The sequence below is a fragment of the Panthera uncia genome, chromosome B4 (genome assembly GCF_023721935.1).
Source record: "Panthera uncia isolate 11264 chromosome B4, Puncia_PCG_1.0, whole genome shotgun sequence".
Classification (NCBI taxonomy): Eukaryota; Metazoa; Chordata; class Mammalia; order Carnivora; family Felidae; genus Panthera; species Panthera uncia.
This window is the reverse complement of record NC_064809.1, coordinates 12407299-12426674: the sequence shown is the minus strand read 5'-3', so window position 1 is coordinate 12426674 and position 19376 is coordinate 12407299. Positions and strand designations below refer to the sequence as shown.

General features: G+C 51.9%; 1 protein-coding gene across 1 annotated transcript in view; it reads left to right on the top strand.

The window, feature by feature from the left end:
- FRMD4A (FERM domain containing 4A) overlaps positions 1 to 19376 on the top strand; it is a 168522-nt gene that overhangs the window by 86352 nt on the left and 62794 nt on the right. Inside the window, exon 11 of the mRNA XM_049624448.1 lies at positions 18096 to 18172. Within this exon, the coding sequence (XP_049480405.1) occupies positions 18096 to 18172 (77 nt within the window). The remainder of the gene's footprint in view (positions 1 to 18095; positions 18173 to 19376) is intronic.

The window sequence follows — 19376 nt, the reverse complement described above, 5'->3', positions numbered from 1 at the left end:
CCGAGATGTTTTTACTAAAATACCGTGTCACACTTTGCAACCTCCCTCTCGGCTCCCTCAGCTCACCTGTCTTGCTTCCACCGCTGTGGTTGGACAGCTTGTGCGCACAGTTGAGAACGTAGCCCGCGAGTTCGGGAGCAGCAGCGTCCACGCGTCTGACTTTGTGGGTTTGGCACTGGTGAGAAGAGGGGAAGGAGGGTCACGGCAGTCGGAAAATAAAATCTTGCAGCTGCCGAGATGATGCTATCCCATTTTCTCCTAGCTACCACATCCCATGGTAGCGTGCGTGTGCTTGTGTGCGAGGGGAGACCTGCCTGGCCTAAGTAAGAGGTTCTCGATTTCCGAAGTGGCCGTCCTGCCGGCCTCAGGGAATAATGCAACCTTGTCGGCTCGGCACTGGGGCACCCGGGGTGAATCTCGAGCTTCATCTTAGTTTGCGTTTATGGCCAAAGAGACGTGAGCTGAGTTCCAGCGGCGCAAAGGGACTGTGGGTGGTGATGTGCCACGCCGCGGATCAGCTGCCCCGTGGCTTTTAGACACCTGCACCGGCACAGGCAAGAGGTTTTCCTCTTTCCTCCTTGGGAACGTTGGAATGAAAATTAAACGACAGATTTGAGGAGGCATTGGTTATGAACACTGGCAGAAGCAGCATCACGCCGGGCAGAGATGCTCAGGCTGGATGAAACCTGTCACGTAGGGTTCTGTCTTTTAGAGGAGGACCTTGCATTCCTTAGAGCAAAGCCGAGAAAGTCCGAAAGCTGGAGCTCTGGGACAATGTGTCCCTTCCCTGAAGCGTGAGGACCAGAGGTGTTGGGACGTGATCCCACGCTCAGGACTCTGCTCCCACCAGGGCCACACTGAGCCACTCAGGAACTGCCACACCGCTGCAGTTTGCACTCTGAAGACCTGTGGACGCTCTGGCCCCGTGGAAGCATCAGAAGCCATCGTAAATTACAGGAGAAAAGGCTTTCCGAACGGGGCGCCAAGAAGGTGCAAGTGATCCCTCCTGAGGGCTGAGGCTGTAAGCGTTAGGGGACAAAGAGTACAAAACACGTGACTCCAAAAACCTCCCTAGAAAGAGTCTGCAATATCTGTTAATCATCCTGTATGGCTGCAGCCCACTGGCCAGCCCCCATCTACTGAAATCCACCCCCCGGGGAGGAATGCCAGTGAGCTCCTTATTACATACTCAGCAGACAGCATTTACTTATTTATTTGATATGCAATTAGGGGCGCCTTTATGTACACTTAGGCGCACAATTAGGAGCACTGCAGGGTCCCCTCTGAGACATTAGGAGAAGGAACCAGAGTCAGTGGTCTGCCCCTGTCCCCCTGGGCAGGCGTGTGGCTTCCTGTGGTTCCCGAGAGCATTTCGGAAGCAGGGGCTTTAGCTCAGGGAATTGATGCATTACTGTCACCTCCCCAGATTAGTAAAGATTTTTGATGATGAGACAGGAAGAGAAAATAATATTTACAGGAAATATTCCATTAACTATGAACTGCATCCCAGCGGAGTCAGCCGGCTTCAATTATTCAGTACTAAGCACTCCATTAAGTGCCCTGCCGACTTACTGTTCCGCTTCTGTTTGGACGCACTTGACTCGTTGTCGGGCTGCTGAGCCCTCTGCCTTGGCAGGCCCTGGGTGGGCACCTCCCTCATTCCACTGTCAGGATCCCTCTTGGAAACCACACCCTGTGCACCGCCCCCGGGGCAGGGCGGGTGGAGGGAGAACCCCACTTGATGCACTGAGCGTTCTTAGCATTTTGCCGCCTTTGCTCTTTCACACTGTTGGGTCAGAGGGCCCCCGCCGGTTGCCCCCCTCCAGTCCACAGATCTCCCTCCATGCAGGCCCAGAAGGGTGCAGGGGCTGTGGGTGACAGACGCCGGCCACGGGTCAGCAAGAGGGGCCTGAGAGGGGAAATGGGGGTGGGGGTGAGTTAGCATCTTTAAGTCCCCAAGAAAAAGGGGGAAAGAAAGCAATTACAGTGTAAGAAAGTTGAGATGCCCTTCCCAGAACATCCGTACGAGACGTCCTGTTCCCAAAGCACCGTTACTGGGTGTGGCTGAATTCTCTGTCTGGAATGGGAATCCCAGGCTCTCCTCCTGTACAAGAATTGCAGTCACCAGAAAGCACCGCACTTTAGAACGTCAGTAGAGGGTGTGAAGTCTGAAATCCTCCCCCAAAAATGGTCCCCCTTTGAGAAGTGCCTCTTGTGGGCCCGGCACTGCTCTGGGCCCTACACATGTCACGGCGAACCAAAGAGGCCTTGCTCTCATGGAGCTTACAGCCCAGCAGGGAAGAGGGTGAGGAGATGGTGTTAAGTCCGTCTACAATATATGGCATCAGAGTATTCAGTTCTAGGAAGACAAGAAGTCAGAGCAAGGAAGAGTGGAGGAATGGATGGTCAGGAGTGGTCTCTCCAAGGAGGCGACGTTCCCTGTAGGAGGTGGCACATCAAACCCCTGGGAAGCAGGGGAGAATCCGCAGGAAGTACTTCCAGGATTAAGGCCAGTGGGGAAGGGGAAGGAGCACGCAGAGAGGGGAGCTGAGCTAGGAGGCAGTGGGAGGAAGCTCTGTAGCTTGGGGAGGAGCCCTCAGAGCCCTCACCAGGGGACCGGGGGCGGAGGCTAAGCCCCAGCATCCACCAGTCACTAGATGTAAGTGACCCACAGAGAAGGGGTCCTGGACTTGGGCGAGGTGGCTCCCCACAGCGGAGGGCGATTCCGGGAGAGGGGGTAAGTTCTACAGTCCCAGAGGGAGAGGCCGCTCCGTATGGCACTGTGGCTTTTTTTGTTTTTAATATTTATTTTTGAGAGAGAGTGTGTATGAACGGGAGAGGGGCAGAGAGAGAGGAGAGAGCCAGAATCCCAAGCAGGCTCTGCACGGTCAGCACAGAGCCCGACAAGGGGCTCGAACTCATGAACTGCGAGATCATGACCTGAGCCGAAGTCGGACGCTTAACCCACTGAGCTCCAGGCACCCCAGCCCTGTAGCTTTTACGGCATGGTTCTCAGAGCGTGGCCGTGGACCAGCAGCGTCCACATCACCTGGGGACATGATCAGAATGCACACTCCACGTCTCCCCTGGAGATGTGGGGACTCAGACCCTCAGAGGCTGGGACTCGCGTTGTTTTCACAAGCCCTCAAGAGGTTCGGATGCCGCACGTGGTTTGCAGACCACTGCTCTACAGACAGGTCACAGGGAACTTTCTTTGTGATTCTACCTCGTGGTTAGTTGTGAAGATAGTCTCGTCAGAGTTAAAGTCAAACTCCGCCCTGGGGCAGCTCTAATTCAAAAAAAAAAAAAAAAATCTTTGTAAGCCAGTGGTCCACAGCAAATCTCAAAATCTCCACCAACAAGGAATGTGGATGCTATTAATTCACTCACGCCCAGCATTTTCAGGGAAGTTGTGTGGCCACCCATTCGCCGTGTGCCTCTCTTTTTATGTCCGTGAGATGGAGACTTGGAACCAGGAGCCCTCGTCTGATTTTCTCCATCTTGAACGTTTCCATCTCAGAGTTTTATTTTCTGTCTCAAAACGCTGTTGCCCTTGACATAGCGAATATCGTTCGTCTCTTTTATGCTGAGCAGGAGAGCCAGAATTGCCGGGAAGAGAAAACAGTATCTCTCTGTTAAGAGGACGGGTTTTTTTTTCTTGGTCGTTGGATCTGGGAACCCAAGGTCCTTCCGTTCCCACAAGTGCCGTGAAGGCCGTTCTGGAACCTCGTCCTGAGTTATCCAAAACGCCAAGGACACCAATCTGTATCTTGTGGCATTCTTGTTAAAACTGTCCCCACAATATTCACGCTGCCGTCAGACTGTCACTTTTGAAGAAGAGGAGGTCTGGGAGCAGAAGATGAAAGCACTGTGCCATCCAGGTGGATAATCCTCAGACAGAAGCTGTCATGGGAGAGCAGTTTCTCTGCAGAGGGGCAGAAGGAGAGAAATGTAGTCATTCCTTTAGGAGACGCAGGTGCAAATCTCTCCTGGGGTGATCTGCTTGGAGGTACCTCTTGGAGGGGGGTGCACTTGGCCCCGAAGGTCCCACCCGAAGGGCCCTGGGGTACTGGTTTCAGGGATTAGCCTCCAGGCCTGGCCTAACCCTTTGGTGCCACGTTCCTGTGCCCACCTCCTACCCTCATCTGTAGTGGTAAGATATCTGGTCTGATGGTCATGACCCCTCAGTCCTAATTCCAGCACTGCACCACAAGTCATTTCCCTGGGCCTACGTTGCCTCAGCAGCAAGGCGGTTGATACAGACGATCAGGACTCTTGAGGTGGAGACAACCTAGAGACAGTTAAGGAGAGTGAAACAAGAGGCACCCTCATTGTAAAGCCCCAAAGGAGCAACTAATAAAAGGAGAAATGAAAAAGAACATTTGCTCAAAAAAGTGGTAGAGGGAGAAAATGTCCATTTAAAAAAAAAATTTTTTTTAATGTTTATTTATTTTTGAGAGAGAAAGAGACAGAGAGAGAGAGACACCGAACATGAGCACGGGAGGGGCAGACAGAGGAGACACAGAATCGGAAGCAGGATCCAGGCTCTGAGCTGTCAGCACAGAGCCTGACATGGGGCTTGAACCCACAAACTGCGAGATCATGACCTGAGCCAAAGTCTGATGCCCAGCGGACTGAGCCACCCAAGAGCCCCTAAAAAATTTTTTTCAATGTTTATTTTTGAGAGAGAGAGAGAGAGACAGAGACAGAGCACGAGCAGGGGAGGGGCAGAGAGAGAGAAGGAGACACAGAATCGGAAGCAGGCTCCGGGCTCGGAGCTATCAGCACAGAGCCTAACCTGGGGCTTGAACCAACAAGCTGTGAGATCATGACCTGAGCCGAAGTCGGACGCTAAGCGGACTGAGCTACCGAGGCGCTGAAAGTGCCCATTTCTAAGCAGGTGAACCCCTAGCTGTCTTTGACTGTTGTTTGGTTTGGACAGAGCCTGAGGTGGACCTGATGAGATGAGCTGTTCTCCCTCCGTGACACGCCCGTCCCTTTTGTGATGCGTGAGTTCTCCTAGGGCTCAGTTACTTCCCACAGCAGTGCCCGGTCTCAGGCTTCTTGTCCTCCTGAAGCGGGCGGGCACGTGTGACAGCACAAGGGAGGCCATATCAACCGCCAGGTTGATGGCATGGAGAGTAGGGTCAAACACAACCATTAGGTATTTAAAACACGCAAATAAACGCCCAGCTAGACAGGCCAGAGTCCCCTTGAGGCTGACCGGCTTCTAAATAAGTCACAGATTCCCATTATTCAGGGAGCCCCACTGACCTTGGATGCAACTTGAAGAAGCAAATTAAGACCAAACACTGTTGTCGGACCCCAGACCTCTGCAGAGGGACATCCGGTAACCCCACCCACCCCAAAAGGAGCCATGATCCAGTAGTGACTTGGGAACAGATTTGGTTTCTCTGGCTTCAAACCCAAAGACTTTGCTAGTCTAACAAGAACATTGACCGCCTGGGTCTCAAAAGGCCGATCTCTGTTATCTCACACAGTTTTCTAAAAACGGGTCCTTCCCGGGGCGCCTGGCTGGCTCAGTTGGTTAAGAATTCGACTTCAGTTCACGTCACGATCTCGTAGTTGACGAGTTTGAGCCCTGCGTCGGGCTCTGTGCTGACAGCTTGGAGCCTGAAGCCTGCTTCAGATTCTGTGTCTCCCTCTGTCTCTGCCCCTCCCCAACTCACGTTCTGTCTCTCTCTCTGTTAAAAATAAATAGACATTAAAAAAAATTTAATAAAAATAATAAATAAATAAATAAATAAATAAATATGGGTTCCTTCCCTAGATAAAAACCGGGACAGTCCTGTAACTTGTCTGATCACTCCCAAGAAATAAATAAATACAAAGTCTCACGGTCACGTTGAATAGCAAAATTAACTCTATGAAGTAATTAGAGTCCTAATACCCAAAGCTCCAAACCTGACTTCAAGTTAAATCTTCTCCCCTCTCCCGCTCACCTGGCCATCCTGCTCCTCGTCGTCTTGATTTCTTGAGCAGGAAGGAGCCAGTCAGCAGTTTGGGGTTCCCCCAACTTGAGGGGGCTCCCGTCAAGTTCTCCCGGCGACCCTAGTGAGCACGGTCTCCAGTAAGTTTGCTGCAGGCACCCTCCACGTCCCTCCCCAGGTAGGGGGGAGGCTCACAACACCTCTCTCTCCCCCTAAATTCCTCCCTCAGTTTCCACCTTGCCAGACATTTTATACCCCAATTGAGGGTGAGGGGTTTGGGGGTTATCTCAACTATGAGGCTTAAAAATTTTTTCATTGTTTTAACTGCGATAAAATACACACAGAATTTACCACCGGAACCATTCGTACGTGTCCAGTTTGTTGGTATTAAGTATATCACGTGGTTGTACAGCCAATCTCCAGAACTTTTTCACGCCTGAAACTCTGTCTCCCCTCTAAACAACCACCTGCACATGCACACGCTCCCCCCTCACCCCCAGCCCCTGGGACCCAGGGTTCTGCTTCGTGTTTCTGTGAGTTGGACGGCTCTGGGAACTTTGTGGAAGTAGAATCATCGAGTATTTGTATTTCTGTGACCATGGGGTTTTAGTATCAAAACCAGGACGCTTCAGACAGTGGAAGATGGCCCTCGTGAGCAATCACACCATGACATCAGACCGACCAGGTCTGTCGCAGCAAAGCAAGGTGTGTGCTGGCCCGTCGAGTCTGTTCTTTACCCGTTTTTTGGCCTCTATTCCTGGGTGGTCTGCTTACTACCCATTGGTCTCAGCCAATGTTTCCACTTTCATATTCCGTACACGGTTCTGCCCACGGAGCACAGTTCATCACAAACTTGTGTTGAGCCAACTTGGGGAGACTCCAGAGAGCCCTGGCCAGTGAAATCCTGGACCATTTAACCACCCAGTTCTTTCCAGCATCACCAGCAGGTGTTTCTGACGGCTACATGAGGCTTTACGAGTCTCCTCACCAATTCCTGTAATCGTTCTAGGAAGTATTTCCTGCCATCAGATGTGGCCCACGGACTCCCCCCGGACGACAGCAGACTTAGCCTCCTTGTGCTGAATGTTCCTGTTTCGGCCTTTTATTAGGAGGGCAAAGAGCCAAAGGGGCTGTGGATGCCCGTCTCTCCAGGCCTCTTGTTCGCCTGGAAACCAAAACCCAGCCCTTCGCGGTGATAGGCATTAGGGGCCCCAGCTGAGAGAATTGCCCCTACGTGCGTGCACACATGTAGATCTTTAAGTACAGCCTTGACTTTATGCTTGCAGCTGTGGGGTGTGAAAACCCATAAAAAAAACAGATCACTAACCAGATTTCTCACCAGCCTGCTCCGGGAAAGACTACAGGTCACCCAGCAGTGGAGGAGAACATTCCCCCGGAGATGCCTCCACCCAGAGCTGTCAGGCAAGGGGAGATCAGGTATCATCCTTAGAGGCCAACACAGCAGATCCGAGGGGAGGGGCCTGGTCAGAGGACCTTCCAACGGGTGAGGGATGCGTTATAGGGTGAAGGAACACCACTAGGGGGGTGTGTTGAGGGGGCTTTTATCCTGGATGCCTGGCTCCTTTCGAGCAATGGCTCCTTTCAAGTAGTTAGTTGTAACTAAAGAGCGTCTTGTGATTCACGGTTAACCCAGGCCAAGATTTGCTAGTCAGGAGCACGGGCGAACCCCCGGGGAGCTCTCGGTGGCTGCCCATCTCTTCCCCCAAGCCCTGGGCACCCTCAGCCTGCTTTCGGTCTCTGGATTTGCCTCTTCCAGACATTTCATGTGAGTAGAATCCTAGAATCTGTGTTCTTGGAGTCTGGCTTCATCCACTTAGAAGGTTGGCCAAGGCCATTCCTGTTGTCGCCTGAATCGGGACTTTGTTCCTCTTTGGCTGAAGACTATCCCATTGTCTTCTGAGGCTTCTTTCAACATTTCCTGCATTCATTTAGCAAACCCACACCCACAAGTGGTGCCTTTGGGTCTTTGCATCTGCTCTATTCCCTCATAAGGCGTATGGCTTTGCCCCCAGTTTCCTCCTGAAAAGACTCAGCTGTCCCTTCAGCGATGCTTTCCCCAACCACCTTATCGACGGTGGCAACCCATGTCCTATCTTCTGTTTGTCCTTGGAACCTGTTTTCCTTTGACTTCCTAACTGCATGGTTTTCTTAGGTAGTTGCCTGCCTGCCCCCTGTCCCACAAAAATGTATGGATTCTCTTATATACCTACGTACCTAGATCTGCTGCTTAGCACAGTGCCTGACACACAGTAGATACTCCATAAGTAGCTGCGACATGAATAAAAACAGCTGAATATTATAGCTTGTGTGGCACCACCAGTTGTGAGGCTGTCTCCACGTGGACGTGTGCAGTGGCCACAAGGATAAGTACGTCGCTCCTGTAAGGAAGGGTTTGAGCGTTCCGGTGAGAGTGAGCCCTTTATAAGCAAGGGGAAGGGAGGCAGGAGGCCCCGGCGCTTTTCACAGCGCAGGTTTGTTGTTGGGAAGATGAAAAGCATAAAAAGTTCTTTCCATCTGGACTGTCCCTTGATTTTTTTATTTTTATTTTTATTTTTATTTTTATTTTTATTTTTGTCTCTTGGACCAAAAAGAGCCACAAAGCTAACAGTCACTGGACATCAGGAGTGCCGTCGCTGGGGTGCTGCGGGCCGTGGTACAGCACTGGCTAGTCTGGACACCTTTTCTTTCTCCGAAGCAGGAAGCGTTAGGCTGGGAAACCCTGCTTGTCGGCTCCAGTCACCGTGTTTTTGCCTTGGGAAACCTATCAGGTGGTTTGTGCTGAGCCAGGCACAAATGAGGGAGCTCGGGGAGATTTTGTCTTTGTGAACGAGCATGATTCTAAGGGGAAACCCAGGTTAGCCTCACCTTCCTGAAACTGTGAGCCTGTGGAACACCCGATGCCGGCACAGCCGGAAAGAACCGCGTGGCGAAGCCCTCACCCCCAGCTCCCTGGGGCTCCGTGTGAGCCCTGCCCCGCGTGAAGCCTCCCGAAGAGCCTGAAGCCAGTTGAGGCACTTTGTAGGCAGAAGGACCTATGGGAGTCCCTCCAGGTCTGGAGAATTCCAGCTTGGGACCATAGACTTCCCCCCACCCCCAACCCCGTTCCCTGTGGGATAGAGTTTAGTTCAGACCATGGCTGCCAGAAGGCTGTGGTTCCTGGGCTGTGGCTCTTGGGCTGGCCCCCAGTACCACTTCCCTGTTGGCATATCCCTTGCAGCTGAGAGATTTACTCGTTAACCCCCACCGGGGTTCTTCATGATGTGGACGTTGACTGAATTTTGTGCGGTGGATAAGCATTCAGATACCAGCTCCCATCATTGATCACCTGTGTGACTTCAAGAAAGTGACTTAACCTCTCTGAACCTTGCTGCCATAATGCCTACTTCCTAAGCTCTTTTCTCAGCAGATCATTGTTGAGTGCCTAGTACCCCCTGGGAATTGCTGTAGGTGCCAGGAAAGTAACTTCAGGAGGCTCCTAGTCTGGTAGGGAGGACCTTTAAGCGGAAAAAAAAAAAAAAACAGTTGAAGTACAGATGGTCATTGCCTTGGCAGAAGTACATATGTGGATGTCCGGGGGAACTAGCCCAGGCTGGGGGTGGGGAGAGCTCTGGGAAGAAAGCCTGGATTACAGCAGGCTGCTGAGTCCAAGTATGGGTTTCCTCCTCTCCTCCCCACCCTTACTCCCCCAAATTTACAGTTGTCCAAACTGACCTGTCCAATCCAAGGAAGAGGGTAGAAAAGCAGAGTTGTAAATAGGACCAGTCCTTCTGGAAACATCCTCTCTTCCCCCTTCTTTCTGGGAAGGAACAGTGTGGCACGGAAACAAAACCTCTCCAGCAAGAAGATCCAGAAGGAGAGGTCCCCAAAGTCCAGCAGGGCCCCAGCTGCAGGGATGGCCACCCAGGGGAGGGGCCGGACCCCCCAGCAGACAGTCTGAAGTGGGGCAGTCCCGGCCTCCCCACCTCTGCTGGCTGCCATCCCCCCTGCAAGGGCAGCCAGCAAGACCACAAGTATTCTCTGCTGCAGCCTGGCTTGAGAAGCAGGCTGCCAGCCCCCTGGTCCGGTGCCCATCGGCCGAAGCTCTAAGACCCTTCGAGCCGGGAGCGCCCGGAGCTCACACCTGAGGTCCTAGCAGCAGGCGGCCAGCCTCTCCCATGGCACCCACAGAAACCACAGGTCTGCGAGACCTTGCTCCCAGGGGACCGGCCAATTCTTGAGGCACTAGGTGTTTAAAGTCTACACAAGCTGCTCTTAATTATTCCCAAAGAACCCTTGCTGCCTTACTAATTTCTTTTGTTTTTTACGGTAGAGGATTGTCCTGTTAGGTTTTTTTGTTTTGTTTTAAGCTTGATTAAACCAGGTTTTAGCGAGGAGTCTATACCTGTTTTTCTATGGAGAGCTGCTTGCCAACCTGTTCACCATCCTGTCCTCGTCTTCCTCGGAGTCGGATGGCCTCCACCAGAGAAACGAGGTGTTACGGTGATGCTGTGCCCCTGGACAGAGCCACCAGCCATAAAGGATGGATAACTGCCACCCTTCTCCTCCCTCCCCAAAATGAAAACTACAGGTTTTCCCCCAAAGTCTGCTCTCCAAAGTAATCCAAACAAAAACCCTTCACAGCGGTCCAAAGAGGGAAATCCTTGCCATTCCGGGTGAAAACGGCCCATCATAATTTTCCCTCCAGATGTGCTAAATGTCTCCAATTAGTTCCCTCTGTGAAGAATCCCATGGACGTAAGTCATGGCAGGTGTGAGGAGCCTTGAAGGTTGTTTCACTTTTTTTGAGTTTTCATTTTAATTGCAGGTAGCACAATGGAGTATTAGTTTCGGGTATGCAGTATGGTAATTCAGCACTTCGACAGATCACCCTGGGCTCACTGGGACAGATGTGCTCCTGAATCTCCACCTCCTATTTAATCCAACCTCCCCTCCGACCCCCACCCTCAGCCTTGAAGGTTTCTGTAAAAGAAAGCCTGGAGCTCGCAAGGTCGAGCTGCACAAAACTGGACCACAGTGTTCACTACTTTAAAAAAAAAAGAAAAAAAGGCAAAGCTAGACCCAGATAGCTGGCCTGGCCAGCTTCTCCATTCAGGACTAACCTTTGTGCATTCCCCAGAGGCACTCTGAGGAGGGAGGAGCTTACCTCAGGAGGTCAAGGACAAGGGAAAGACCCTTTCAGCTTCTCTTTAAAAGTTCCTACATTTGCCATACTTCGTGGTAAGATCTTTCTGTAAGGAAGACCAAAGTCCCCGCAAAAAAATAGAGATGCCCTCCAGGGAGAACAATAAAAGGAAATGAAGTCCAGTGGGGGTGGGGGGAGGGAGGGAGGGAGGGAGGGAGGGAGTAAAAGTGACCTGTTTCTCTGGGCCTGTGAAGTACTTCTTGACCCTCTATCTCTTTTGCCCAAGTGATGATTCTGAAGCCAAAGGAAGCTAAGAGGTTTCTGATGGGTTAAAGAGAGGTCATCCATTAAAAGGTCAAGGCCTGGTGCTCTGAGCATCTGTCGCTGAATTAACCAAATCAATTTAGAGCTTGTGTAGTCTGACAGCAAGGAGTAGGCAGCCAGCCTGAGCAACATCTTGATTCCATTAGGTCTGGCTGCTGAGAAAAATTAGCCATTGTTTTCCTTGCTGGGTATGTGGCCCTTTGGGGAGAAAATAGATGCCAGGGAGCCCTCCTTCGGTGCAGGTAACAAAGGACCTACTCCTCTTCACTTGGTAAGCTAATTATCTGTGAACGTGGCTTGCCTATTTTGGGGGGGTCTGATTTGCTTCCCAGCATAGCCCATTCAGTGTTATACTGAGCGGTATTAGAGTAGGATGCTTTCTTCCCAGGGTTAATGTTGGGAGATGAGAGATTGTAGTAGGTGAACGGTCAACGCTGACTCTGGTCAGAATTGCAGTGGACCTGGGTGGGAATTGGCTGGTTAATAATTGGAGCCAAGGAGCCCTAAGGGAACAGCCAACATCAACTGAAATGCAATGAACAAGAGCCCAGGTTAGGCTTACGCTTGCATTGGGGAAAATCCAAGTAAGACAAACATCGTTAAGAATGCCCATGGTACCATAGTAGCCATATTTTTTGAAAAACTATGTAACCTGTACTTGGGGCTAATAGGTGTCCTGGTGTGTAAATGGTGGAGGGGAGAGAACATCATGATAGCTGCTATTTTTTGAGTGCCATGTGCTGGGCACCATTTTAAGCACTTTATATCTATTAATACAACAGCTCTATGGGGAAAAAAAAAAAGCTTGTTAGTCATAGTATTTGAAAGATGAGAAAACTAAGACCCAAAGAAATTACATTAGCGGAATGTGCAACCAGTAAGTGGTGGACCGTGTGGCTTTGAAAACCATTCTTTTAATCAGTATTATTCTGGATGGTCTCCTAGAACTAGGAAGTGTTTAAGACCAGCAATTTTATTTTTAAGCTCCAACAAGGGGCAGGATGAGTGACACTCCTTGGATTTCCAGTGCTGGCCTTCAACACATGCCTAAGGATGTAGGAATGCCCATGCGTGCGCATACACGCCTCCTTTTACGGAAAAGGAGCCTAAGATGCAGGGGTGTATATAGAGTCAAGATGATCACCGAGGCCTCTTGACTTCCAAGCCAGAGTCCCTGCCCCTAAAAGTGATGAACTGAAACAAAGTAGACCCCACTATTTCAAAGATTGGAAAGGGGGTAGGGATTAGATGTGACCTACAGCCCCAGGGACTTGCTTCTTTCTTCTTTATCAAGTAAAATATATTGAATGCTTATGCAACTGCTGGTAGAAAAAAAATAAATCCTGGCATATGGTGTCAACCCACGAAGTTGGGAGTGACAGCCCTGTTTCTAGAAGGTGAACACTGCAGAAATGAAACAAGGAAGTGAGTTTTCTAATTCGTATGTTTCATTCTGAGCTTGGAGATTATTCCTGGCTATGAGTCTAATTCTTTTTATAAGAGCACTCTTTGCTGGTGTTTGGAAAGCATACAGGATCTTGAGGTTGCCAGGGGCCTTTGAAGAAGCAGTCCTTCCCTTACCCATTGGCTTTGCAACAATTTGTTCTCGCTCGTCGTCAGGCCTTCGTGGTAGGTTAGAAAGACCCTAGGACAGCCCAGTCACGGGATGGGTCCCAACATCAGTTACTTATTTAACCTCTGCCAATTCCCTGACCTCCCTCCACGGGGTTTGCTCTATCTGTGGAAGGAGGAGCCTGGACCAGATGGCTGCTGGGATTCTGTATATTACCCACCCCCCGCCCCCCAGAAGCAGCAGGAAGTTACTCAGAGGTCATGATGAGGCTTGGTGACTCAGCCTCAGGGACAGGAGGAAGATAGGCTCCCTGAAGTCCTCGTCAAGAATCAGAGCCACTAAAGCGAGCTTCCTGTTCGGCCTTTATTTCCGCATCATTCCAAGAGCTTGCCCACCACCCCGTGTGCTGTTCCGGCACTCAGTGAACACGTGTCCCCACCGTACCTTCCCCCACTCACAAGGAACATGGCATGGGGGCGGACATTAGCCCTTTTCTGCCTTGACCTTCAGCGATACACAGGATGTGGGAATCCCTCAGACCAGCTAATAGGATCCAGCTACCCAGGTCGGCTCATTAAGTGTGTATAGTGCAACCTCTTGCTCAAACACGGTTATTTATTAGCCACTCGTGTTTGCTCTCCGTTAATGTGTCCCATCTCCTGTTTCCCCCATTACAATAGCGGGGTCCAGAAAGTGGACGTGGAGGACCCATGGTCCCTTGGGAATCCCATGTCTGGCTCAAAATCGACCAGTCGACATGTAGTACCAGCCACGTTTTCCCACCGTGGTGACAGATCCTGTCTCCGACCACTTCTGGACCGTTTTTCTAAGTTCTGGTTTTCAGGACAAGCCCCGTTATTGCTGCTGTTCTTAATCATGCTTCTTGTCGTTGGTTAGTCCTTACTTGGAAGCCTCAAAGCACTGAGGCATCTCTGTACAGAAAACCAGAAGAATCCAGGTCTCTAAGAGGAGAAAGTAATACTTGTTATCGTTTACAGCAGAAAAGGGAACGAAAAGCCATTGTGTAGAACTAGAAAGATTTGGTTTTGTACTTTCTCCTTACAGTGACGTGGCTGCTCATTTGTAAAAATAATTCTCATAAAGTTAACCAGCCATTAGTGAGTAAAAGCTCTTCCCGCTAATTGGTGGGTCCGTGTGGAAAGGAGCACAGAGTAATGGGCCAGGTGCCCTTGACTCGGGTTTCTGGTTCCCTCACTGACTTGCTGTGTGGCCTGAGGCAGTTCCCCTAATTTCTCTGGGCCTCCCTTTCCCCAAGAAGTAAATCTCGGGCTCATTCTTCTTGGGGAATGCTAAAAGATCAAAGAAGGCATGTTTGTAGAACTTGAAAGATGCCCAGATGAGGTACCTTAGAGAGGCCTTGATTTAATATGTATTAATTTATAAATCCTTTGATTATTGATAAACCAGCATGCTAGCTTTTAATTAGCTGCGTGGGCCTAATTGGCCGTAGAAGTCCTGCAAAACCCTAAGGGAACTAGCTAAGCCGTAATGATCGTCCCGTGTGTGTGATGCGTCTGTATGTGGATTTGCAAAGCACATTGACAGCTGTAACTGGTAGCTGGGTTATGATGGCTGCACCAAGCCAGAGAGGCTCTCCTCCTGAAGTGACACGGACGATCTGGGGCTGCCTCCAAAACCAGCACATTGGAGTCCGGTGCACCCTGTTGACAAAGAGGAGGCAAGGTCGAGCATCTTCTGTCTGCTTGCTGCTGGTACTCCGGGAGCCTTAGCATAGAGGGTTTAGCAGGCTGGCCTCGAAGCTGCGGGGCACAGGGGCCTGGGGCCAGAAACGCCCAGCCCTCCCTGAAGGGACGGTTCATTTACAGCAAGCGATGTTGGCCCTAGTGGCCAGCATCTGCCTGAATGCACAGGGGAGACGTTTAGCTGCCCTCATACCCTGGCCCCCAACCCTTCCTATGTGCCGTGCATGAGATGAAAAAGTCTGGGCTCGTCTTTCCACACGAGCACCTCCTTTACAGTTCCCGGGACCCTGCTAGTGTCCCAGTGCTATTCGGTCCTAAAAAAAAAGCTGCATTCATTCAACTCCCTCTCACCCTCCCTTCCCAGAGTTTCGTTTGCAAACACACTCTCTGCTTAGAGCCGACCTCAGGGAAAACTTCTGCTCTGCCCCCTGTTAGGAGATGTCTACAAATGTCCAGCATCCTAGAGAGATGCTGGGGCCAGGCTACCAGGGTCAGCAGGGGGACAGAGGGACCCCATCCAAGCCCGGAGGGTTACGTTTGGGCCAGTTGGCAGCATGGACAGAGGCAAGGCCCTCTGCAACAGCAGTGTCTGGAAGCATCTCTGGGGAGGCTCTGTTTGCCTTCTGCTTCTCAAGGAGTGGGAGCGAGGAGGGAAACAGAGCCTCCAAGCATCGGCTCTGGGGTTTGCCACCCAGTGGAAAGGGGCTTCAACTGAAAGGGCTGGGTAGGGTGTTCAAAAGCACCAAGTTTGCTTTCTTTTCTCTTGACCATGAGGAGAAAGCCCCTGGAGGTCTGCCCGTCCGATGCACTGTGGGCACGTTGCCCCCAAGGGCTGTCCAGGACAGAGCCTGTGGCTCGAGCACCAGCCAGGACTCAAGACTGGGACCAGCGATACGATCTGCAGGGCCCCTTGATCAAAATCTAGTGAGACTGAGCAGAACGTCACATCAAGCACAGGGCCCTTCTATGCGCGTATCACGCACGCATGAAGCCAGCCGTGGCCAAGGTGGGTGCAGTGCAGGAGTCGGGGGTCCCCCTTAGCGAACCGCCCTCTGTCATCCGCCCCAGTTTTCAGAGGAGAGGGATGAGAGAAGGGGACGGGGGAGAATTCTGTACACTTCCTCAAAGCTTTCCAGCATGTGAATAACCACATTTTATTTCCTGACGCCCCCGTGTCAGCTCTGGAGTTAGGAAATTTAAGAAGAAAATTATTTTGGTTATTCTCTGTTACTTGCCAGGAGTCGAGAGAAGTAAGAGCACTGAGGGACTCTCACTAAGGTCTAAGTTCTCGGAGCACTTTGTGCCCACACCGTGCCAAGGATCTGTTGTCTCTACCTTAGAGGGGGATTATGGCCATTTTACAGACGGGGAAACTGAGGCTAAAGGAAATGCTGTCATTTGCGTAGGGTCAGACGGCTTGGACGTAGGGGCCCCCGTATTCATACAGATGCACTCAGACCCCAGGTGTGTATGCCTGGCCACTTTGTCCTGTGTCCTAGCTCCAGATCAGGAGGTCCGTGTCCGGGATCTGTGAGTTCTGGTGCTTTTGAATCCTCTGGCTAAGTTCAGGCAGTGTGTCTATAAATGTCGAACAACGGGAAGGCAGGGGGAGGGTGGGCAGAGAGGAACTTCAGGTGTTTCGCCGAGCTTGTTAGCAGAGCATCCAATAGCAGAGTGAGACTCAGATCTGTGACTTGAATAATGGGCTCTACTCAGGTGCCTTTTCCTCTGTGACCTCACGCAAAGCGGTCTGAGCTAAGGTAGGGCTCTGGGTCACTTGCTTTCCTTGAAATGTCTCTCTACTCGCTTGAACTGACACTAAAGGAAAAAGAAGTACGGTTTTCCTTGGGCTTCAGAGTGAAATGTTCTTTGAGCTGTGGACCAAAGAGTAGTAAGAGGAGAGGCCCTCCTCCCTATTGTGCACACAAAATAATGGTACAGCTCGGCAGTGCAGGTCGTGGAGAGAAAAGAATGCGGCCATTCTAGAAACCTTTTTTTTTTTTTTTTCCCCAGCCCAGTCTGACAAAGGGGTGGAGTCCTTTGGCCAAGCCCTGACTAGCTGGCATGTCTGGGGAGGCAGGGCTGAGGGAGCACTGGGAAATTGCTGTCACATTTTTAAGGAGGAGAAAATGTGAGCAGGTCAGGGAGCATCAGGAGCCCCGGCTCAGACTCAGAGGACGCTAGGTAGAGGATGAGACCCTAAAAAACCTAGGCCTCCATGCATTGGGCAAAGGGACGACCCCAGGGAGGAATCAGCCACTCCCAGGATTCCTGATCTACCCTTTGTGGGCCAAATCCACTCAACTTCTAAGTGTATAGAAGCAGCTGCAGTAGAGGCATCGAATGTAAACATAATGTAAATATAAATGCGTGTGCGCGTAACTTTAACCTCTTGTGACACGGTCCACCGTTCGCTTTTTCTCCTGATGAAAGGAACGCCTTCCAGAGCAGTGCTGCCCTAATTACTCCCAGACCCTGTAGTCCGCTGCTTAGTTAACAGGGCCCCCTCCTCTCCGGTGGAAGGAGTCGGAGTCGTGCCCGCCAGGGCCTGAGGGCAGCGGCGGGCGCTCTCTCCCTCCCACTTTTCAAAACTGCCCTAACTGTACTTGGCCTCTCCCTTGGCCGTGGCCGAGGGCCGCTGGCTGCAAGCCTCCCGCCGGCAGCGGGACTCTGGAGTTTCTTTGTGCCGCGGGAAGAAGCAGGGGCTTGACAGGCTCGTCTCCTTATCTCGAGTCGAGTCGCCTACCCCTGAAATAAGGTTCCAGCGGCCCCCGCCCTTCGCAGAGAAGCTTCCCGGAGCCGACTCACCAGGGCGAGTCCGAGCTCTTACACATTAGTGGGCAGGAAGTGGAGTCCCGATGGGAGGCTGGGAATTTGACCGCCTTCCCATTTCAGCACTGGAGGGAGAAGGCTCAGCTCGGCGCCGCGTGCAGATGGCCCCCGCTCCCCTGTGAGAGCTCCCCTGCTCTCCCTCCGCAGCCCTCCCTCCCAGCGCTCACGCTCGGCCCCCCTCCCCGTGGAGGGAAAAGTCTGCGGGCGCCGGAAGGGTCGTGGATCCCGCAACAAAGGGCAAAGCAGAGGGGAACAACTTGAAAAGAACTTGTTTTGTTCCTGTTAAGAAACCTGCAGGAAAATCCACACCCACGTTAACCGCTTTTGAATTGGAGAGCAGCCTCTGTGTGTGTGTGTGTGTGTGTGTGTGTGTGCGCGCGCGTGCGTGCGAGCGTGCGGGGGTGTGTAGCAAGAGACGGAGGAGGTGCAAACTGTGTGGTCTCAGCGTTGATAAGGAAGCTGCCAGCTGTAGAAGTTCAGCAAAGAGAGGACTACCGCCCGCCCAGAGCCAACTGCTTCTGAACGTAAACCGCATTGTTTTCTGTCCAGATCTTCCAATGGAGGCAGTTGGAAAACCTGTATTTCAGAGAAAAGAAGTTTTCCGTGGAAGTTCATGACCCCCGCAGGTAAGCTAGAAAAGTCCTTTCCTTCCGGGAGCGCGTGGTGCACCCGGTGTGTTATTGACCTGACGATTTTTGTGCTGTCATTGTTCATTTGGGGGAGGGGGGGAGGGGACGGTTGACCGCAGGGAGTATCGTCACAGCTGACAGTGAAGCTTTGTTTTGTGCTCAACGTGTTGATAGATGCGGTGCATTCGAGTGTGCGTTGGGTGTGCGTGCGCACGCGTGAGAGAAATTGGCAGTTGCGTGATCGTGGCACCTGGCTGCACGTGTGCGGTGTGCATACGTGTGGAGTTGTCTGTGCTCGTGCCGGGGCGTTTTAGGGAAGGTGGGTGACACTCGGTAACACGCACCACATTAAACGGGGCAGTGGGCTGGGTCCTTCTAGAGAGGTCTTGCCGAAGGAAGAGGGGCTAGATGGCTCATTCAGAGCTTCTGAGAGTGTTTCTGGGAAGATAGCACCAAAAGGGATTTGTACCCAAGGGAGCTGTGTTCATTGACTCCACGAGCTGTGGTTTCAGGGTGTCACTGTGGTGGGTGAATGTGAAAGAAACACAGTTCTGTTTCTCCCCACCCCACATTGTGTCCCATGGAGCACCAGTGGAGAAAAATCAGTGCTCTCAAAGTCAGATGCCAAACAATAGGGTCCCCGTTTGGAATGCAGCAAGCCCCCGCGTGGAAGGTTCTCGGGCAGCACGTACCGGCCGCTCTTCCTCTCTTTGTCTGCTGGCAGTGCTGGGCTTCGAGGCAGCCCAGAATTCCCCAAAAACGGGCCTGACACCCAAGGATAAATTGCTTTTAATAGGTCCCAAGATGGGTTTACAAGAAGGGGTCTCCAGGAAGACGGTGGAAAGGTCAGACTCTGTAAAGGTGCAAACTGGGCTTTTGGGCACCAGCGATAGCTACCCCAGCCTTGGCCAGCCAAAGAGGGGTTGGCCCCGGCTCCACTCGCACATGGCTTCTGAGCACCCAAAACAGGCCACTTTGCGCCCAGACGGCTCTCAGAACGAGACGCTGCCACCCCCCCCCCCCCCCACACACACACACCACACACCCACACCCAAGTCAGAGGGCTGAGCTTGTGCTGTGTCTCAGCCCCTGCCACCAGCGATAACCCAGCAGGGGGAACATGCCTCTCCGCCCCCACCGTGTAATCTGCCTGAAGCAGCCACTCCCTCGGAGGGAAGCAGCTCAGCCCATGCCCCCACCT